General features: G+C 39.8%; 1 protein-coding gene across 2 annotated transcripts; it reads right to left on the bottom strand.

Annotated features, from left to right (window-relative positions):
- Positions 1–1,099: 1,099 nt before the first annotated feature.
- TAF15 (TATA-box binding protein associated factor 15) lies at positions 1,100–23,612 on the bottom strand. 2 transcript variants are annotated; one of them, XM_080367935.1, is made up of 16 exons: positions 23,470–23,612; positions 19,399–19,435; positions 18,225–18,273; positions 17,939–18,029; positions 17,743–17,860; positions 14,743–15,026; positions 13,786–13,900; positions 6,938–6,972; positions 6,298–6,330; positions 5,596–5,705; positions 4,921–5,050; positions 3,577–3,666; positions 2,153–2,237; positions 1,977–2,062; positions 1,770–1,872; positions 1,100–1,471 (listed from the first exon to the last, which is right to left on the bottom strand). In XM_080367935.1, exons 1-16 carry the CDS (start codon positions 23,477–23,479, stop codon positions 1,432–1,434), a joined length of 1,416 nt encoding a protein of 471 aa, XP_080224061.1. In that variant the 5' UTR covers positions 23,480–23,612; the 3' UTR covers positions 1,100–1,431. The 2 variants fall into 2 exon arrangements, with proteins under 2 accessions (XP_080224061.1, XP_080224062.1); XM_080367936.1 differs by lacking the exons at positions 6,938–6,972; positions 18,225–18,273; positions 19,399–19,435; positions 23,470–23,612.
- Positions 23,613–23,639: the final 27 nt, after the last annotated feature.

The following is a 23,639-nucleotide window of genomic DNA, read 5'->3' as shown; positions in this document are numbered from 1 at the left end:
CAAATTCCACTGTTTTAAGAGGAACAAGCCGTCTGCAATTCGCGACAAATGCCTTTTTTGACAGTGCAGTGCCAGTTTCCACGCCTTCCAGGAGAAACCTTAAAAAGGTACAGTGTAGTTGTAATAACAACAAACCAACAACTTACAAGCTATGGGTAGTTGCTGATTTGAACCTGCCATGACCACGCATGTACACCAAGCTAGGGAGCTGGCATGCAAACATTAACAAAAGCTATTTCTGCTATTTCTGTTCATTTTTTTTTGTGAGAGACCATTGATATAGCGCAGCTGTACACCCAGTTATCAAGATTGTTAACTACAGACCCTGAGAACTTGCATTTATAGTATTTTGCCCTCTGGAGTACTGGAAAAACAGATGTTCTCTCTTAAAAGCTTGTGATAAAGAGGTAGCACCATACACAAGCTGACTGTGGCTTCTCACAGATTCCCAACTGACCTCCGCAGTGTGCAGTGACCTAGTCCAAGGAGTGATAATCAACCCCAAACGCTAATTAACCCCAAGCCTTCAAACCTTGGCTCCAGTGCTCAATCCCAAATACTTACAATGTGTCTACTGAACCTCACCTGCACCTTATCGCAAAGATTAAACAGCTGCACACACCGCCTGTTCACCATCACTCACATGTCAAAACCAGCAATTAAAAGGTACAGCAATCTGTAGCAAATTACTTTTTTTTTTTTTAAAGCTATCCCACCTTGGTTTTTGAGCTGGCCTGGCCTGGCCACAATATGCTCCTCGGCAGCACGAGAACACACTGCCATCTGCCTGCTCCTCAGGAAGGTTGCTGGGCACACCAAAGCATGTGTAGCAAGAAGTGCAGGCAACACAGGACTTCGGTCTCTGAAGGAAGTAAGAAAGGAGCAGGGGACAAGTCTGCAAGTCTGGGACAGAGGGCACAGATAGCAAGTAGGCTTACCACTGACTTAACTGCAGGTTTTAGCAAATGCACGTAGCTAGGGTCAAAGCAGCAGTGCAATTTCAAACTTTTTAGTTAATTTACTACTCATTTCCTGTCTTCACGTGGTATGATCTATGTAAGGAAATGCACGCAACTGAAGTAATTGTGAAACAGCAAGATTTCACAAATAAAACAATCAGCATTTATTGTTGTATTACAAAACACTTCATCTTTTGGCAATATTTTACAGTTTGTCCTTTTCCTCCTTAGGGCCTGTTGAAAAGGTACGGGTGGGGGAAGAAACGAGGAGAATGTTGAAATCAAGATTAAATTTCAATGTCTTGCTTAAAAAAAATCCTCCCCAACCACCCCAGTCCCTCCCACCAAAATAAAAATCTAGTTTCACTCAATCCCACTATCCAAAGAGGCCATGGGTGAAGCGGCAGGCAAAACTCTGGCAATTTCACTATCAAACGTATCAAGAAGACAAACAAAACATTCACAGTGGTCTTCAGTATGGTCTGTTGCGTTGATCATTTCTGAAATCATTTCTGAAAGAGAAACAAGAAGTTATAAGGAATCCTTTAAGCAAATAATAAACAGTCCCTTCAGTCAAACATCCCTACGCCAACTTCTGCGTATTCTATGTTTACATAGCCTTATCCAAAAATGCTCACAAACCACACTCAACAAGCAACCTGACTTATTTTCTCCGGAACCAGCTATCAGTAGTTAATATTTTCACAGCACAGTTGTGTGTGCACAGATAAATACCACTTTTCCCACAATTCCTATCAATTCCACAGTCCATATGCTCCACAGTCAAGCAAGGACAAAGCAATTGCTTACCTTCCTCCCATTTTACCACCGTAGCCACCTCCCCGATCTCCACCTCTGCCACCACGTCCTCGATAGCCTCTTTCTCCTCCATAGCCACCTCTCCCACGAAAATCTGGAGGAAAACATAAACTGATACATCAGCCAGGTTTTTCAAAAAGCTGCAAATGACATTAACACTTCTAACGCTTCAGAAGAGATGTAGGTGTTTTTACACACCTCCTGATGGACGTGAATCTTCTGGTCTGGGCTCACCACACTGGTTGCAGGAATTCCTGCGAGCGAAGTTCATGTTACCACAGGCCCTAGAAGAGACAAGGATTCCCCAGACTAAGCTGCTAAGAAACTCAGAGAACATACATGAAACCCCACTGGCCGATTAAGATGACACTTACGGGTTAGGACAAACCCAATCACCATTTTTGGGTTCCCCACTTCTACCCTGGAAGCCCCCACCTCTTCCATATCCACCTCGTGAACCTGTAGACAAAATTAGAATAAGAATAAAAGGCGGGAAAGTGTTTAAGAGAAACAATTATTAAAGGAGTGTCACCAGCTTCAGAACCCAAGTGACAGAGACTTTTCAGGTGGAAGGATTAAGTGCTTAATGTAAATATATCCCCACTAGGCAAGCCTCTGAAACCGTATTAGGAACCCTGAAAGAAGCAGGTAGTGCCAATGACAAAAAAAAAATAATCATACCACTACAGAATTCAGCATCTCCTAGCTGATTAACTGCTAGCTAGAAGACTTGGGCAAATGACAACAGAAGGTTCAGCCACCGCCCAATCTCAACAGCGTTTGATATCTTGAAGTTAATGTATCTGCATAGCTGAAATACACGTTTGTACGGACAGATTTATAACTTGGGCAGATGGGGGAAAGTAAGAAGCAAGGATAGCACATGGTGACCAGAAAAATTTGCTCCACCGTATGTTTTTTAGAAATTCTTTTTGAGCAGTAAAAGGAAACTTGATCTGCTTGAATTGCCAATGGATAAATATAAACCCACTATGTGCATTAATAAAATTTCATACAGATTTAACGATATCACATATGGCCAGACTTATGTCACAGAACAAAAATTTAACAAAAAAAAAATAATGTCTGGATTAATGCCAGAATACATCTGACAAGCACAGGGACAATGCAGTTCTTGCTTTCTACTTCAAAGATTAAGAACTTTTATACCAATTGAAGTTTAAAGTTTTTGAAGAAACATTTTATCAGCCTACAAAACTGCCTGGTTTAAGAACTAAAATTTGTTGACAGTCACGGCACAAAGCATGCTTCCTGTAAAACGGTAATTAATATCCAGCAGATTACTGACAAAACTGTATTATGCAAAGAATCAAGGACATTTAACATCTTTTTAATTAAAGGAGTCAGACATCCAACTGCTGCTCTAACTCAGTAGCTGTTGAATAATTTACCCTGCTTGATACCATCTGGAAATATCAGAGTATCTTGAGGCTTTGAGGTAATAAGCAAATACTGAGAATTCACACCTATCCATGTGGAACCTGTACAGCCTCAACATCATTGTTATGCTACCTCTTTAAACACAATGCTCAGACACGATCTGGAAACTTTCCAGTTCAAAAGGAAAGCATAAATTCTGTGCTGTGCAAAGGAGATTACAGATTTCAGTTTACTTAACTTGGTTCAATCCTTATTACTCTCTTTCATGGCAGAATTCCAAAGGCCCATATACTTTGACGAATCACTGCTTCAAAGTCAACTTCTCTTTTATAAACTGGTAACTGTTAAAAAACATCTAACTACACAAAAACAAGGATTCTACAGATTTTAGTCCCACCTCGACGTCCGCCACCTCCACCTCCTCTCATGAATTCAGGCCGCCTAGTTGCAAAAGAGACTTTGATAACATTGCCATTGAATTCTTTTCCTGTGGAAAAACAGTAAGAGAAAGATCTATACAGCTCCCAACAACACACCAGCAAGTTCAGAAGAACAGACTGAACAAAAAGCTCTTAAGACACAGGGAGGCTGCAGTAAGCCTCTTATTTTTGAAAGCACTGGTCCAAATGTGAGATAGCAAATGCTGATCTGTTTGCTCGGTTCTCCATAAACCCACAGATATTTCTCTTAGTTTAAATGCAATCTGAAAATTGCAATTAAACTAGACACAAAAACATTTAAAAGATTTTTGGCCACACTAATGGATAAATAGTTCAGATGTTAGAACTCTGTTCTACCCCCAAGCCAGGCAACAAGGCTTTGGTACAATTCAACAGCCAGCAAAAAAATCAAATACTCTCAAGTGAAAAACATGAACTTTTTACACATAAAGTCTCAGTTCTTCATAGCTACAAGGTTTATCACAGAACAAACAGGACCGCATGTGTGCCTAATGGAGTCATATTTGCATGTTGCTCCTCAACAAGTCAGTTGTATTTTATTAGCAAAATATAAACCAAATAGCACGCCATGCCAGATTTTTTACACACTACCATTTCATAGCAGATGCAGAGTGCGTCCTTTTGTTTCTGCCCAATATTACCAAAGTTCTGCAAATATACAAGGTCACAGGAGCAGGCACTTTCTGCTCCAGCTCAAGTTTACTGCTGCAAGAGTATCACTGTTTGCTGCAGCAAGTTCAAAAGCTTTTAGATCAGTGTATTTCTAGGATCTGCTTTCTTTCTCCACTGAACTCACTGATTTATAAACCTTGTATATACGCAGTGAAGAACAAAGCACCTGGCACAAGATTGCCACAACTACTGCCAAACCCTAAAAATGCTACTACAACACCAATAATATCAATACTAACACTGTAGGAAATCCCTCCGGCTGCTAACACAGATTACAGCAATATGGGTCTGAACAAGAAGTTATGTTCAAGACATGAACCCCACCTCTTACACTTTGTGTAGGGATGACTGAGGTACAGCAGCAAACCCTAACACAGTTTCATTAGACATTTTTGGTCTCAATCACTAGCTGCTGTTCTGCCAAATGACAGAAAACCAGTAGACACATACAAGATACCATGGTGTGGGGGTGTGTGTGTGTGAAAAAAGACAAACCAAAAAACAAAAGCCATACAAAAAGCAGCACGGGCTCCCCCATAAGGTAATTTGCTTTTTCCACTGCTTGTTAAGATTCATAAATAACCAAAAGAACAGGTACTTGCACCCACCGTCAAACCAGTCAATCGCTGCTTTAGCAGAAGGAGGGTCATCAAAAGATACCGTTGCTTCTCCCTTTGGTTTGCCAGTATCCTTATCTGTATAAAGATTTATCATAGGTTTGCCAGTCTTTTTGTTGGTCTGAAAAGAAAGGTTGTACGCTTGGCATAGGGGAAATACCGGTAAAGTCAATTCAAAGCATAAACTGTTAACGGCTAAGTATCATCAGAAAGAAGATTCTCTCGGAGTTAGCCTGCAGAAACAGATGCTTTTGACTGAAGAATAATGCCTGGCTCTACTCCATGAGGTAATGATGGGCCCAGTTTTAACAAAAAATGAGGTCAGGTGCAGAAGCCCTAATTTAGAATTGCAGAAACAGAAAAAAAGCCACAGAACACAGAAGCATACTTGCTGAAGTATGAGGGTGGTACAACAGATAGAGTGTCAGTGTTAAGGGTTATAAAGACTAAAGAAGAGATATGAAGCAATCTAGATATCACTAGAAAAAAGGTGCTAGCACTGCCAGATTACAAATGAGCTGTCATCTGGGAACCCAGATAAAAATATTATCTACAATTGCTGGGGAGTCAGAGCAAGCATCTGCCTTGAATGATACCAGTACACTTCCAATACACTAGCTCGGCAAGTTCTCTTCCTTCTTACCAATGATTCCTCATTTCACATACCTTTATAATGCCAATTTGTTTGAAATAGTCTGCCACTTGATCTGTTGAAACATCCTCTCCAAGTCCTTGCACAAAGATAGTGTTGTTATCAGAGTTGTCAGACTCTGAATCTACGGAAGAGTAAGCTACATTTACCATGCGTTTTGTGGTAACAACAGGAGGCACATTTTAAGCTCAGTCCCAGGAGCAGACCCGTAAATCCCAAAGACATCTTGCATAAAACAAAAAATTGAGCACAGACCATAATTTTGAAATTAACACCATCAACTTCAAAAAAGCATGCACAGCACCTTCAGGTGCTGCGGTACATCAGAGATGGAATACATTCAACAGCTGACCAGCCGTCTACCACACACTCAACTTGTCCATGCAGCTCAGACATCCAAACCCACCAAAGCAGCATATGTCTTAAATAACAAAAGTTTCTCAGAAGTGTTAAAGCAATGAAAGCAGCTGCTTTGCTCAAGCAGGTTCAAAGTTTATCGGCAAATTCTTATTTGCTGCATGAAAAAAACATCCACAAATTCGCTTTTGTGCAAAAATGCACTTTAATAAAAAATATTTCTTTCAAGAAAGACAAGCTTTAGCTAAATTTATTTTGAGCCATGGGAATTGCAGCCACATCCATCTTTCAAAAAATACATCTTAAAAGCCATGACCTAAAAGCTGCAATACACTCCCACCCACTGCCTGTCTTCTTACCAGCATCTGATCTCGGTCCATAATCCCTCTGACCTATGAAACAAGTTTTTAAAAGAAAAAAAAAAAGAAAAAAAGAAAAAAAGACTATTTTTAGCAAAACATTTTCAAGTGACTTTATTTTAGAGACAAGAAAATATTTAAAGTATGTATGCAAGGCATCTAAGATCTAAAACATTAACAGAGATTTAGAGAATATTTAGATTAAAACGTTCAACAGAAGATGTCTGTAGGACGTTAACGTGTTCTTTAACTTGCAGCATGTGGCAGTTGCCACACTGATGCTATGCTGGTGTTATCTTGAAAATGCTGGTTGTCAGATTACCAAGCAGTTTACCATTTTCTTTTTTTTTTTTTTTTTTTTTTTTTTTTTTCCTCTAGTACCTAAGTAGTATTTGTAATAAAAATTAAAAACAGAAAAGAAAAAATATCCGGTGAACGTCACTGTCTCCACAAATTCTTTCATGCAATTTGACAAAGTAGAAATCCAGTTTATTGCTAAAAGTTTGGCTATTAAAAACTCATGAACACACCAGCCTCACCAAAACTCTATAACGTTTCTACTAGATAGTAACAAGATATTGGTGGCTTTTAGATTTATAAAGAATTTCCACTGAAACATTTTTGGATACTCGGCACTTACCACCGTAATTTTTGAAGCCACCACGGTCACCACCACTGCAGAGGAAAAATTGAAGAAATGATTTCTTCCTTAAGTCTCTATGTGCTGAGCCCAAGGCTCAATCTACAGTTAACTGATCACAAGTTGAGAGTTACTGTCTGGCAGCTAAAGCACCATCTCTACGTTCTCCTCACTACTCATTCACGTTCAAAGATTAAATTACATGAAAGTGAATAATCTCACAGGGTGCTGCACTGGAGAAGAGAAGCCCTGAAGAGTATTTTAAACTAACCCATAAACATGTCGTTATTTCAATACTTTCTCCCATCCCATAAGCCAAAATGACTGCTACTAAAAACTGGGTTTTAAAATAGAAGCATTATTTTAATGAAGGTTAATGGGCTTTAATTGTAGATTTAATTGCTCCTTTGGAATAATTGCTACTTTCCTAGAAGGAAGGAGAGCTGAAGTTAATTAACCTCCATTGTTAAGCATTTATATACTGGGGACAAATTAGCATTATCAGCCATTCTCTGAGAAAGGGCCTGTGGGGACCTACTGTACTATTAGCACTTGACATTACAGAGAAGGTGTGTGTATGTGAGCTTCAAAAGCAGAGGCCGTGAAGTTTTATTTCATTCATTCTGAAACCTGTGGCACAAAATGTAGACCAAGTTAAGAGATGACACACATCAACTTTCAAAGGTTAGAAGGGGATTTTAAACAGGATGTTACGCTGCCAATTATGTGCATGAAAATAAACCCTCGCTCTTTTCAACGTAAATGTTCGTACTTGTAGGATTTTTCACATCAGCATTTTTAATTGCATCCATGTTATGAACACAATATAATCAATGTTCAAAGCCTTCAGGAAAAACACAACCACTGGATTTTTTTAGACAGTCAATAACCACATGTCACAAGGAGTGTTCCATACTGCCACGTACAACTGCCTGCTTGCCCTCTGCGCGGGGGATGCAGCTGCCACCTGAAAATTAAGCAGGTTCACCTAATCCTGACAGCTTTCACACTCAGCAGCTAAGATAAAGGCAGTGTAAGTTCAAACCCTGACAGAGAGGGCTACCTCCAGACTCTGGAACTGTTGTGCATGAGTAGCCTCTTCACCAATGCACTTTACAACCAGAAGTCACTCCAGGATTTAGTTCAACCTATCCATCAACACATCAGAGTCCAAACACGGGACAGAAGCACCCCAGAAAAAGACAATGAAATTAAATTAGGGAGCAACTTCTTCTGCACTCTGTATATCTGTCTTCTGCTACAGCAAATGCAAAGTCACGAATGGAAGGTACTTCCTTAATATTTATGAGAGAAAATCTGCCATAAGTGAGGGGCAAACAAAAAAAAAAGATAAGGTTGCAATAAGCATTACCAAAACTGGATTGAGAGACATTCTTTGAAGGGAGAGCGACATTTCATCACAGTATGCATAAGGAGCATTAGATATTTGTCATGAGAGACTATCACTTCTACTGGGACTTTTTCTTAGAATAAATTTTTGCTGCAGATTTTAAACTGCTTCTCCACAGAAAAAAAATCCAAATGCTAAATTGCAGTGGCATTTATTCACAAGCAATACATTCTGCTCATTAAAGAGGTAAAATGAATGAATGCTACAGGCACCAGAGCTGGTCTTTATTCAGGGCTGGCTATTTTCAAGGACTGATGACACAAGTGCAATGGTGATCATAAGATTTAGTGTAAATACCTTTCTGCCACCTCCAATTCACTTCAGCTAAAAAAAAGAAACCACCCTTCATTATGACACAATAGTTTCCAGCAGGATGCCTGCTCTTCTAGGATAAGATTGAATACATCAGACATGGAAACATTATCGAAGTTTCCTGACCCTAGGTAATGGTCCCAATTCATCAGGACAGCATTATCCAGAACATCTATGTTTTCCCATTTCAAAGTATATAGTAGCAAAGACAAATCAGAAAAACCCAACAATCAAAAAACATACAAAAAGTAATTTTGTGATCAACACTGCTAGGATTTTACAGAAAGTGAGTGAGGACTTTGCTAAGATACTGGGGTAAAAAAATTGTGCGCACCACGATTCTGAGAAGTGATAGAGCTGGATATATAAAATGTAAAGGAAGAAGTCATAGTCAAATGCCTAAGTCTGTGATATAGTAATTCTGTGCCCCATACTAGCAAGTACAATCCATGATTTTTAATGAATGTCTGTAGAAATGTGTTTCTGCCCAACTACACTTCAGCATGTTACCTTTTGCCCAGTCTCACATGATCAACCCAACAAAAATCTGCATCAATTCAGTGACAGATATGTTGACGATAGATGAATTCCTCCATTTTTAAGTCACATTTCATATGTGATTTATAAAGCTGCAATGTATTACCTTCCTGAGATTGCTGGGCAAAGCTACCCAAGATCCCCAGGAGACGTGCAGACATGCTGCAGCAAGTCAAAACCAAAAACTGGTTGCAAGCAGCTGATGACAGTCTCAGGTCTACCCCTCACTGACACCCAAAATTCAAATCTCAATCTCAATAACTGAATTAATTCCCACAGTGTTTTCACATTCTACTCCTTTACCAGTCTTGCATGCAGACCAAATAGATGGGTGACCAGATGGAGTTTGGAGTATTAGCTTCCTATGTTAGAATCATGAACAGGTACCTAAAATCCAGCAATGCCACCCACAAAAACAATAAAATAGAGAGACTGAATTGCAAGCAGCCAGAATGGATCCGAGGCACCATTCATAGTGACAAAAACTTACTGCTATGAAAGAAACATCATCAGATGTTCTCTTCTCCTATACTCAAGTCATATATTTAAACATCACCTACTTGACTGTAAATGGAGTCCACCTGAACATTGCTTACTTCAACTTTAATCTAAACCACAGCTACAGGAAGAGCTCACCACTACAGATACAAGAAAGGTATTTTTAAAAAGTGATCCAACGTTGGCAGAAGCAGCACTAAGAATCCAGGAACCAAATTTCAGCCTCCAACATGTATCTGTCTCACCAAGCGTGTGGGAGTTATACATAAGAATGTATTTTTACAAATGAGAAAGGAATGCTTAGTGCACCAATAAAGTCACTGACAGATGGCGCTTTTTTCTGCCTATATTTATCACCTCTGTTCATGTTTTTCCAAAGTCTATATAAGGTTAAGCTCTAGCGCATATATATATATATATAACAAGTTAAAATATTAATTCTGAACACAAACTGTGGCACTGTTGTAAAACACTTTTGCACCAAGCTGTAGTTCCTTTATATCACAATGAGCTAATTCCCACTCGTAATAGCAATTAAGCTGCAGAGGTAACTTTGATTTACATCAGCATCAAATCGGCACAAGGCGGGGGGTAACCACCTGTGCTGAGCAAAGTTAGGATTTTTATGACAAATCCTAACGCAATGGTAAATCCTTTTCTAAACTGCACCTATATAGTTCCACCAACACAGAATGCACAAGCAGATTCAAAGGCAAAACTGCTCCCACTTTATCTCCAGACACTACAAGAAGGGCAGTGTCACAGGTACGCCCACCCGACTGCTGAATGGCCTCCCCAAGATGAAAGAAAACAAACCTGCTTTGTGTTCCTACGTATTTCCCATTCACGTGCTTAACCAAAACAATATGGCTCCACAATCATATTAAGCAATTAATTCCTCCTTTTTCGGATGAAGACTCTTAACAAAAGGACTAATTCTACAAGGAAACTTGGAAGAGTAACTTAAGAGTAAAACTCTGGATTCTCAAGACCTGGTGCACCTGCTTTCTAATCAAAAGAGCTCAAACATGAGACTATTCCACTATGGGCTTAAAATAAAAAAAAAAGATTTTGCTTCTGAGCCAGCACACAAATTAGTGAAATCATCAATTTTTGAGGTTTCAATATGAAAGGAGGGAAAAATTCTACTAAAATCCCAAAAGATGGAATTCAAGACTATTAAAAATGTATCTGAAGAACAAATTTGAAACCCTAAATTACTAAGATTAAAAAATGAACATCTGATGCATATAAAATAATTGTTCTCTACCATAATAACATCAGCTAGGGAACCTGAACCGTAATTTCTAAAGATATTTTCTTTTCTTCTCAGAGCTGCGTGACTTTGCACAGGCACAAAAGAAAAATGAGTGCTGAAAGCATTCATTCCAGTATGTATTCAAGTCATTCTGGTTTTCAGAATAACAATTTATCCCTGAGCATTACCAACTATGTTTTGAAGTACTTTTGTAATAGGTCATTCAAAGAAATGAAAGCTTTCAAAATTAAAAAAAGCTCATTTGATTTTGCCCCAAGTATTCCGGAATAATTTTTTGCACTTGCAGTCTGCTCTGAGAGGTCTTAGGTGCAGGATAAGGTTTACACAGGCCGATGCAACTCCGAGAATCTTGAGACAGAACTGATGTTGCAGCCAAAATGACTGTATCGCAAGGACAGCTGCGAGTCAGTGATGATGCTTGTAAAGAGGATGCGCTGATGGCCCAGCACTACAGAGCAGGTTAGGATACAGCTGTAAGAACACTAATGACTTGTAAAGCTCTTGCCCACAACAATAAGCTGCAACAAGTTCTCTCTGCATTTAAATGCCAGTCGAGACAACATTTTTATTACCAGCTAACACAGAGATTCATTCGCTATGATCTCAAGTTAGCTATTAACTTTTTTTGTAATGTCAAGAAACAATTTTTTTTGGGTGTTGATAATTTACACATTTTCTAACCGCTATAAAAGTCAAAGCCTACATTATTACAGCAGTACAAGTATCTGCGTAGATGAGATTATTTCCTGATGGCTATGGAATCTCCATCATTTAATGTTTAACATTAAAATGTGATCGAAGTAAAAAACAAAATGGTAACTAGTGACTGGAGATAGACTTGACATTCCTACAAAAGCTGCTTTTAGGGAAGGGAAGAAAATAAAAATAACAGAAAGAGAAACCCAAGGAAATAAACCCAAAAAACTACCCTGAAACCCCACGTTTTTACAGGACTAAACACAATTTATTACATTACTAGAAGTTATTTTCCCCTTGACTATACAGTTTGTTATTTATCTTTTTACACCTTTCTAATAAGCATGACTTTGGTAAAATAGGTATGTCAGAAGCAGCATCCTCCATCACAATTACGCAAACAGACTGAACAAACATACATGACACTGTAGTTCCAGAAAAAATTCACTGCAAACAGCATTAAAGACTGCATCACTTAATAAAAGCAGACTTCCTAATCAATGCCTTCCCACTTTGCTGTCTTTTCTCCCACTTCTCCAGTCACCTCCACTTTTTTCCTTCTCTTGGCTTTTGAGTCCACTGAAGTACTATTATCTACATGGATGTGAGAACAGAATTTTTCTTACATTTTGGAAAAATATGGGAAGAGGCTTTATTTTCACAGACATTAATTTATCTTGCTTTATCTTGCAAAGACAGAAGTTTGTTTCAAAGTGATAAGATCAACCAAAACTCAGTTTTTTGAAGCTCACATTCATTCCCCTTATTGGAAAGGGCTCATCTATAAACAAATGTTTTTAAAACCCCAGATTTTACCACAGGAATATGGAAAACCCTCATCCACACAGCAAAGCTGGTTTTTAAAAAAATTGTTCAGTTTTAACTCAAAATTAACTTAGAAGTGACTTTGCTAGTTAGGTTTCTATTATATAAAACCCCAGCAAACTTAATATAAAATAACTAACCACACCTAATTAAGAGAGATAGGGTCCACCTACGTCATCAAAACAGCAAGCCATAAGGTGTAATTTGAGATGACCTTAGAAGCAGGCAAATTTTAAATACAGTTTAGAAAGAAATATTTTAAAAGATAACAGTATTAACATATCATTAGATCATTTTATTTAATTTAAATCAGTTCAAACAAACAGCATTGTATAATTATAGAGTTTTTCATCTGGAGTTCTAGCAGTACCCCAGAACGTGCAGCCTGTTAAAGGGCAAGCGCTGCTTGTCAGCAGCACCTCAAAACTCACTGGAAGCTTCAACGTTCTTACCCTGCACCAGTGAGCACCCTACACCCCCAACCATTTCACAGAACTATATCCAGGGTAGCCAACTGTGATAGCTTATTAATAAATAATGTCATCAGGCCTAACTCAATAGGATTTAAAGCAAAAGTCCCAATCTCTCAGACCTATGCATGAAATCACCTGCAAAATTCCAGACGTGCATAATTTGTCTTAACAGGAACAGGGCCTAAGGCAACGGCAGAAGGGGTAACAGTATTGTTAGTATTTAAAATCTACCTAAAATAAGTGTGTTTAGACTAACAGCTGAACCAATAATAAAACCAATATTTTACTAGAAGTTTAAAATGGCAAAAAACAGTAAAGAACAAGTACTGTTATTACTAAATTATTCCCAAATTATTTAGGAAGCAGAAAGATAATTAGCCAACCTTAGTGTGATGATCTGTCACTGTAAAGTCAAAATACTTCCCTGCTAAATACCTTAACTATGAATTTTTAAAACTTTCTCAATCCCTGGCTGTTGGTTTCTTTGTCACTGAAAACAATTTTTACAGGTTTTAAAATATCTTATTTCAAGGGATGGGCTCAGGCATATTTTGTATTGCAACTCATGTAAATAAAATGCAGCTGTGTGTCACAGCAATCAAATGCTTGGTCTCAATCTAACTGAACCTAAGAGCTTTTCCTAGGCAGAATGCATTTCTGTGCAGTGCAGAAAGGTTTAATTTTAGAAAATTTCCATTATTGGAAATCTAAATCTGAACCACATTAGGAATAGACATATAGTAAACAAAAATTTAAAACAGCTAAATAATAAGAAACCAGGGTAAGGAACTGCAGGCACTGGAATGAGATCACTTACCTATATCCAGACATATGACCTCTTCCATCCATGTCATATCCCCCTCTACCTCCTCCCTGTGACCCGCCATATCCTCTATTATCTTCTCCATACCTACTCTTTTCACGACGATCATCTGGAGGAACGAGTAAAGCAAAATAAAACATGAGGAAGTCGTAGTTCAAACTGCAGTGCAGTGAAAATTCCCACCATACAATTTTTATGTGTCCCCCCTCCTCCCCCCAAGCCTGCCATTTAAATCTGGAAAGCATCAACTCCTAAATCTCTCTTACATTATCTATGCCACAAAGACAGTGAGCAAAGTTTGATTTTGTTCCAGTTATCTCACTTGGCTTCCAGGGCCACGAGGTATCTCAGAATGTAAACACTCTGTACTTTAATTACACTCAATTTTCCAAACATTAAACACATTATCTAAAATACACTTTTCATCCTACTTCCACATAGCCTTCCCAGTTTGCAAGAGACATCACTGAAGACAGAACAAGGATAAAGGAAGTGGGTTGTGCCACTGGTGTGAAGTTACTGCAAAAAAGGGTTGATCTTAAACTTCTCATTCCCTTCTATCTCAGAATTCACCTACACAGCGTAAAGCTGGAATGTGAAGTGCAAAAGCTCTTCATGACTGATCAAGATGTGTCGCCCTCATGCAGGAAGAGTATTCAAAATAGCTTACGAAGAAAATTCCATCTAGAATTTGCAGAATTCAGGGACATGGACTCTGCAAGGCTGTCTCCAACAAACGCAAATGCAACAGTTTTGGGGCCCCAAACTTTTTCATCTTGGCATAATGTTTTGATAAGTCTTAACAAATAAAACATTCCCCAAGAATATAAACATGGAAAAAAAGCTTTAACTATTCATCAAATCAACTGTCTGTGAAAGGCAATCCAACCATTTCACAGTGTTTCTGCTCAATCTTATTAGCCAATATTCAATTCAACCTGTGAATTTTACCTTGGCTGTTGTGGCTATAGCTTCCCTTCTGAGACTGGTAGGATTGCTGAGAATGGCCATATGAGCTTTGGTGCTGGTTATAGCCTGACTTTTGGTCATACGAGCTCTGGTGGCCATAGCCCGACTGCTGGTCATATGAGCCCTGGTGGCCATAGCCCGACTGCTGGTCATATGAGCTTGACTGCTGGTCATAAGAGTCTTGGTTTTGTCCATAGCTTGACTGCTGGTCATAAGAGCTTTGGTGCTGACCATAGTTTGATTTTTGTTCATAAGAGCCTCTTCCACTTAAAATAAACAGAATTTGTATTAATAGCCAAATGTTCACAAAATAGAGAGCAAAATAATGGCTGAAAATTCACGACATTGCTAAAATTTCCTAGTCACAGTTACCTCCCAATCATTTCTGTTATACAGATATGAAAATACTGTTTCATCTCTGTTGGGATATATATGGCTTCCTATAAAAGCAAGGCAGAAAACTGTAAGTTACCATTGCTTTCAAGATACCCTCAGTTTCCACTGTAAATGTGATTTAAGAGCATCACTCCCTTTACATATCTCAGTACGCCTGCCTTCCCCCTTCTCCCCAGGAGCATGACATCAGCCGATGGCTAGTCCGTGTCCTGCTAGATGGCAAACCCTTCTCTACAGAATTGCAGGGAAGATACCTGCTGCTTGTGTTGTATTGTGCTGCTGATATTTGCCCCCTACAAAAAAAAAAAAATTCCCAAAACTTTTCCTTCCACTGAATTGCAACCTATATTTTCCTGGGTTCTACCATCTGGCCAAGAACTTTTCTAACTCTTGTGATGTCCTCTAACATACTTGCAGTTCTTCTCACTTTAGTGCCATCTACATATACTATCCCACCCACTTTCATCAGAAACATCGACCGATATGGCATCTAAGATACTCCCAACATTATGTAGCGATACATTTGAAGAGGGAGTTTTAACTCTTCTCTGGCTAATAACAACCACAAGAAAATCTCACCTACACTGTATTTCCCTAGGCTACATCAGCATCCAAGGTAGAAACAACAGTATTTTGGAAATCTAGATACACCAGAGACTAGTTCCAGTTGGGTTACTCTTTCACAGCAAGACATTATACAGATTTATGAGAAAGAAATTGCATCCAGGAAACACTGGCTGTTACTCATACCTTTGTTTTCCCCCAGGTACTTAACTGTGACTGAACTGTATTGTATTTTCAGTAACTGAAATTAATCACTGACCTCTGCCACCCTCTCTCTTCTCTTCCTCCTCCCTGCTTCCACCGTTTTTCAAAAGATGAGGCACTAACATTTGCCAGGCTCCAGTCTTTGGCAATCTGACTTGCTAGCCAAAATGTCTCAGAAAAACAAACAAATCTAAGAGCCTACAGAGTTTCCACCAGCTTTTCAAAGCACTCTAAGATGAAGTCCCTTGGGTCCAACCAATCTCAAAATATCCCAATAGTGTAAATACCATCTGATCTGCTCGCTCTCAGTTCTAACCTAGACCTTAGCTTGAAGGTAATTAATCCAAGAGACAAAGAGCTTGCAAAGATTTTTTGTTAATATCTTCACTTAAAAAAAATAAGCTCCACTTTAGCCTTTGCATCATCATCAAAGAAGACAGCATCATTGAGAACATCCACTATTTGCTCGTTTTCCTTCCTGCCTCCCCCTAAGATGCAAGAGCTACAATTTTGTGGCCATCCTCTTCAAAGCTGCTATCATTTAATGTCTGTCTCCCCTTACTTGTTACAATCACACGTGGAGAAGTTTCCCTCCAATGTCTTTTTTACATTGTCTTAATCAAAACCAGCTTGTTGGACAATCTATGCTCTACTGCATTTTTTTTTCCCCACTGGATGTCTACAGAGCTAAGAACTACATTACTGCCTAGTCCTGTTCCTTTGTACAGCTCTTAAAAATGCTCAGAAAACAAAGCAAAGCAAAACTTAACCATGTACTGGCCTTCATAAGGGATGTGAAAAAGACGCTCTGAGTCACGGCACCTACTGCTGACAGATAAAAGACTTTGCTTGTTTATATTAAGATGTTTTGTAGTAATGGCTACGAAAAGAGAAACCAAATACAGGTTTGCTGAAATCCAGAATATTTTATCAGCTTGCAAAAAAAGACAACAATATTTGGACCTTGGACACAGAAAGATGTTTAGTACAGGACAGTGTATTTTGAAGAGGTCACAGGATCCTCGATGAAGATCTAATGTCAGCAGTAACCTTGGGGTGTACGCACAAAGCTTGTAAACTAGATAATGAAGGTATTCTAGCACCAAGTGGCCTTCTAAGTTGTTATGGGAAGTTGGGTTGCATTTTCCAACATACTTTCAAAGTTGCATGATTAATCCTCCTGAAACCAATTTGAGTACATCACTTAACAAGTAAAATACATTTGCAACAGCATGAAGTACCAAACCAGAGTGCAGTATGCATACGTGCATTTAAGTTATTGATAAGGATACAAAAATACAATGTTTTGAGAACCCTACTTAGTTGGGAAAAAAAAGTATTTCTTAAGACATTTCTCAGTTCTTTCTTCTTCCTTCACCAAATAAAGGCACTCTCAAGATAAGTCTGCAAGTCTAAGGACAGCTAAGAACTTCCTTGCTAACAGCTTATTTGAAGTTAATAAAAGAATAGTGTAAGTTTATACAAAAGAATGTGATTGGAGTACTCAATACATCTTTTCCCTCATCAAAATATTCTCTACTAAGTGCACCCTTCATTACTGTAGTCACTATCCAAAGACTTTCTAAAGTTTATCTCCTCGCACAGCCTGACTTCAAAACTGCATCTATCATTTAAAGAAATATTATTCTTCCCTTACCTCCTGTTCTTTCAGGCATTAAAAATGTCTGAAGAATATGGATTTTCTTACGTTGGTCCTTTTTTAGCAATGATAGCAGGAAATTTGTTTAGCTATTAGTTAAGAACATACAGCTACTAGGCAGTACTTTAAACAGATACCGTTAATCTCTGCTTCCTTACCCTCTAGATGACCCTTTCTGCTGCCCCTGACTGCCATAAGATTGCTGGTTGTATGAGCTCTGATTCTGATTTTCATAACTGGATTCATCATCGTATCCCTGGGAATCTTGTCCATAACCTGGAAATTGAGGAAGAAAATTTTTAGTAAATATTCACCTTTTAATTACTGCCAATGAATATAACAAGCTAGCCAAACCTGTTTGATTTTGTCCATAGTTCCCATGATAGCTTCCATAGTTCTGTCCGTAGGAGGAATTGTCTCCACTCTGCCCATAACCAGAATATCCCTGTAATTTCAAAAATGTACTCAAATAAGTGTAACTTCCACAGCAGGTAATTGCAGCTTTCCTTCACTAGATATGACTGCAAATGTCAAGCGCAGCTGAGAATGGACTTCCTGGCCCAGATACAGTCAACCAGGAACAATTATTTTCACTCAAGAACATCTGTTTTGATAGATACAACGTTTTTTTCCAGCTTACCTGTGTTTGTCCATAATTTTGACTGCTCTGATTGCCATAGGAAGAATAGCTGTAAGAGAAAAATGCATTTAGTAAATGCTTACAATGCCCACCACATGGATTGGGAAGTTAAAAGGTATTTTTGGTGTTATTTTAAGTTACTTTTCAATCCAGAATAGGTGTTTAATCCGAGTACTGCAGCTGCAGGCATATCAGAACTGCAGCAATAAATTAATGGTTACTATAGCTGACTGTCAGAAGCCAGAAAAGCTTATTTTAAGTTCTGCCGTTTCAAGTAATAATTTAAAGTACATGAAAGTTGGGCTTACTGTAATTTGACAGATTCTTCAGAATCACAGAAAATGCTATCATATGAAACCAAGGCATCTGAAGTTTTTCAGCATATTTTTACAAAGTTAATTTTAATCTATTACTGCCAATTTGGTATTTGTTGGACTATTCAACAATAACATCACCATCAAATACTGCACCAGCTTTAGGTTATACTTACTCGTTACTCTGCCACTTTAAGACTTCGTGAACTGACAGAAGAGCCATGTGCTGAAACTCACATCAGACTCAGATATAAACTCAAGCTCATGCAGTGCTATATGCATAGAACCTCATAACTTTCAGCAGCAGAGTCAGTTACTAGCTGTGATTTTCATACGTCCATAAAAAAAACTTTTATTTCACTGATTTAACAAAACACCCTCCCTAAAACTCGCAGCATTTTATGAACTGGCTCTTAAATTTCACAATTATGAACAGTTATCAGAGGGTTTTAATAAAATCTTCCCTCCAACAGCAAAATAAAATGGAAAAATAAAATTTTACATCTATACGGACTGTCATCTTTACCTTTGTATAACCTTTGACTAAAATCTTAGCGACAAGCTTAAGGCAGTCACATGAAAAATATTTCTCTATATTCACGACATTTCAAAAGTTCTTACTATTTTAAAAGATGTCACTCCAATTTAAACCTGCTTATTGTCTTCTCTTCAGGAATATAAATTTTTTTTCCTGTTTTGTAAGATAGTTTAATAAAGGCCCAGGGCAGCAAGCTTTCTGCACCCACAACTCAACATAAACACTCTTATCATGCCCAAAGATTCCAACATCATGCTGGGAATACTAAATGGCCTTTTATTTTGCAGATACAACCGCTAACAGCAAGAAAACCCACACATACCTCTGCTGGCCCCCAGACTGACTGTAACTTCCAGAATCTAGAAAAAGAAGTAAGTCATATTGAGAACTTCCAATTCACAATTTATTCCTCTACTTATTACAAGAGGAAGAAATTTGGGGAAAGGGAGAAAGGTTCAAGTACACTGGATAACACAACTATTTTCCCTGTGGAATGAGACAGCTTCCTGCTTATTAACAATACCGAAAATGCTAAGACTGGGAGAACCGGAGCACAGACATGCGGGGCACAGGGGACACAACACAGGTATAGCCACTTTGAATTTCCTTTTTTGAAGGCCCTGCATTCCATTTTCAAGGCACCTCTTCAAATATTCAGAGCTGTACAACCCCTTTAATGGCTATCGAATACAGCACCATCATCAACGAACAGAATGCAGCAGCTTAATTAATCAGGCAAAGCTAAGTAGGTCAGTCCTACTGAACCCCTTTTTAAGATGCCATAAGAAAGCTGTGCCCCGTAAAAGGGCACAGACAAGGCAGAATTAAATGTAAAATCACAGATGGAGGAACCACAACACCTCCCTTCTCTCATACTGGAAAAGGAGAAACATTAAGGATAGCTCAAACCATGCGAGAATAAATTAATTTACACAAGTCACCCAGGCAGGTATTATGAATATTATTTCCATTTAATGTAACCATCAGTTATCAAGGAAATTTATTCTTGAAATGCATTGGAAGGATACAGATTTCAAAGTATGACCTCAAGTTCAAAGAAAAATATTTCACTGTAATAGTTTGACTTTTATTTAAAGTACAGCACCTAATTTGTAAAAGCTATCAACGTTAAGAAAAACACTACCTGCTGGCTGGAATTCAGTTCTTAAATAAGGTGGCTTTGTCTTTACTGATTTAGTTTCTCAGATTATTTTATCTTGCTAATTGCGCAATGATGGATTTCCTTGTCTACTGCTAATTTTGACATGTTAAAAGCTCTTACTATGCAGGGGAAAACACACTCCTACCGCTTTAACTTCCCCAGCCTGCTGCAGGTAAGGGATGCAGACCCACAGAACACAACACGCGCGTTGCTCCACCAACCTCAGGCCCTTCAGAATCCAGATTGCCATCAGCAGGCTTCAGCTCTTCAGAGATACCCACACACCACCAGCTGCTCTACACCCTACCAACTCCGTAACTGCATGGACTCTGACGATCTCACCTTCTACGCAGGAGTCCCAATTCCTCTTGACGTTTTTGCTTTGAATTCCCACCTTCTTGTCAAAACCCAAACACTTTCCTTTCTCTCCCAGCCTCACCAGTACTGTCACTCTGAGTAACAGCCCTGCAATTTCTCTGTTCCTTTCAAATCACGTCAAGAATCTGTAAAAATATTGTGGTGCTGTGGTCTAATAAAAACTATCAGGAACTTCCCTGTTTTCATCCCTGATTTCAGTCTTTCCCCCACGCTCTCTCTCTCACCTCTATACCTAGAGCTGACTAAAAAAATGAAACCAAGAATTCATCATCATGCAGGGTAAATGTCATAAACTATGAATAACTATAACCATTTTCCAATCAAAACACTCATCAAATTGCTGAAAGTCTGTTCATTATATTTCCTTCATCTGGTTTTAAATCCAATCCTGCCAGTACTTACACATATACTTAAACACATGCGTATATGCTTCCAAGATGAGGATACCATCTAAGCTCTTCAGACACAAAGCAGCATTTTTAACGGTAAAGTATCTCCTCAAAGCAACACAAAGCATCAAATTTCATACTCTGCAAGAGCAATCTTTAGCAAAAGCTAAGATGAGATAAAATACTTTGTTTCACACATCCCATAAAGCAGTTCCACTCATGTGAAACATTCTCCTCCTTTTGTGCCGCTACATAAATATTCCATTGCCTTTTCATAATAAAAAGCAATTAAAAAAATATAAAAAGCTCAACTCAAGCGTCTTTATTGTTTTTAATGAGACAAAGGTCAAATTTTTACATTATTTTCATTGAAATGATCTCAAAGATTACTACTAAATAGGTAACCACATTTTTAAACTACAGTTTAACTCCAAAGTTTCTAAGTCGTTAATGCTGCTAATTAAAGCAAAGAATATCAACGGTTGTATCAGAAAGAGTTCTTGAGTAAGGATGTAATTAGCTATAAATTGAAGGACTGCTTTTAAAGTCTTTAACTTCTCCCTTACGAACTTCTGCCAAACCACAAAATTTTGGAAAAAGTTGAAAGCAATCAGATAAGGTGTCTGTAAAATATGAATATGCAGACTCAGAAGAGTTTCTTTTACTTACGCGTTTTTCTACATTCTTTATTGGACCTCTTAGCCTACAGACTTCTGATCAACTTACCTTGGTGGGCTTAATAGCGAGAAGAGTCTAAGTATTTTTGGAAACAACAGAGAGCCTATTCTGGAAATTCCTGGATATGCAGACATTTTTTCTGAATGTTTAAAAAGCTTATGGAAAAATTTCCTGTGGATGCAGTGGGGCATGGAAGACTAGTCACTGCGTGCACTGCTCAGGAAGCGTATTCCCCTTAAGATAGAAGAATCTGCTGTGTACATCTCATACAAAGTTAATTCATATAAAGAAGCAGCATTGCTTCTGTAATATTCGCAACAGAAAAACAATCTCCTGTTTGAGCATCACCACAGAGTTGAAAACAGAGGAGACACTCAGGTGCTTGACTAGTACTTACTTGAGGTCTGGAACAAAAGTGATTTTAGTTTTACTGCCAAACTTTATTAATAATATTTAGAAGAATTCATGGTCTGAACTCATTTTACAGTACTTTTGGTACTGTACAAAGAAACAGTACATGTTTTCTTCTCAGAGTAAAGAACTATTCCTTGCATTAAGGGGTTCCTTTAATGTATCTTGCTTTATTTTGTTTTTATTCTCTATCATTCATACATGTAACGTAAGACAATACTAAAATGGCTCAGCCCTAACTAAACATGGCTTGCTCCACGTAGCACTTAGAGCCCTGGAATTCCATCTCCCATTCTGGGGTACAACACCTACCCCACAGCTTCCCAGGGCATCAGTGCAGGTGGGACCAAAACATTTTCAGCTCAAATGGGATGAAGAAGCAGCAACACAACATGCTCCCAGAAGCCCCAGGAGAATCTGGGCAGCGTTAAGTCACCTGGGACAGCAAACATACTGTCTCCACGCTCTCCTAAAGGCTTCCATTGGGAAAGAATTACAGCCAGTGCATTTTTTAGCCCACAGCAGGGGCTTATGAAGCTACCCCCTCCACTGTGCTGGGGCCCTCGGCAGGGGAGGGGGGCTGCTAGAACAGAATGCAGAGCAGATGCAGAAGATACTGGGACACAAAGGTGGGTCCCATGTTGGGGGCAGGGAGGGTACAGCCCAAGGGAGGGGGTGTTTGCATTCCACAGGGGTGTTGACCCAAAGGAGGAGCACACACACCACGCGCTGGGGAGCAGCATGACTGAAAGGTGGGTCCGCACCTCACACCAGCGGGGCACACACAACCCAAAGGCAGGGCCCACACGGGGGAACAACCATGACCCAAGAAGGGGAGCACAAACCAAAATGGGGTCCACGTCTCCCACCGGGGAAGCTATGCACAACTCAAAGGGGGGAACCCACACACGGAGTGGGGGGGCCTACACCCCATGCAGGATCCAAGCGGGCGACCCCGACAGGATTCTGCCCCCACGCCCCCCAGCCCACTGCGACACGGGGGGCGTGTCCTAGCTGACCACGCCCCCGCCCGAAAGGGGCGGGACCGAGAGGCCCGGCACTCCCCGGGGAGGGGGCGTGAGCTCAAGAGAAAGGGGGCGTGCCCCACAGGGGCCCATCGGTGGGGGCGTGGCTCCCCTCCCCCTCTCCGCCGGCAGGGAGCGCGGGGTGGCCGGTAACCGGAGAGAAAAGGGAGGGGGGGAGCGGCGTGAGGGGGGGGAAGAGCCGCGCCTCCCCCGTAACATGGCCGCGGCCTTTTCCCCCTACGCCACATGGCGCTCGCCCACCTTCCCGCGCCCACCACCCGCGCTTGACGACAGGAAGCCGTAGCCTCCACCGACGCCTCCCTCAGCCTCCCGGGTTTGGAATTACCTACCCGAAGCCATGGCGGCGGCCGCTGGCCGGGCTAAGGGAAGAAGCGGGGAAGAGAGAGAAAGAACGAGAGACCCGAGCGCCGCGCCGGCCGCGCGCACACTGAGGCACCCGCAGCTCGCGCGGACTGCGGGGCCCGGCAGCCAATCAGCGTGCGCGGCGCCTACCACTCGC

Source organism: Falco punctatus, assembly GCF_963210335.1.
Source record: "Falco punctatus genome assembly, chromosome: 1".
Lineage (NCBI taxonomy): Eukaryota > Metazoa > Chordata > Aves > Falconiformes > Falconidae > Falco > Falco punctatus.
This window is presented reverse-complemented; position numbering and strand designations above follow the sequence as displayed.

Excerpts from the sequence above, each read along its gene's own strand:
- TAF15 (XM_080367935.1), bottom strand. Across the intron at positions 18,030-18,224 it reads AAAATTATGGACAAACACAG|GGATATTCTGGTTATGGGCA; the intron begins GTAAGCTGGAAA and ends TTGAAATTACAG. Across the intron at positions 6,973-13,785 it reads GGTCATATGTCTGGATATAG|TGGTGGTGACCGTGGTGGCT; the intron begins GTAAGTGATCTC and ends TTTCCTCTGCAG.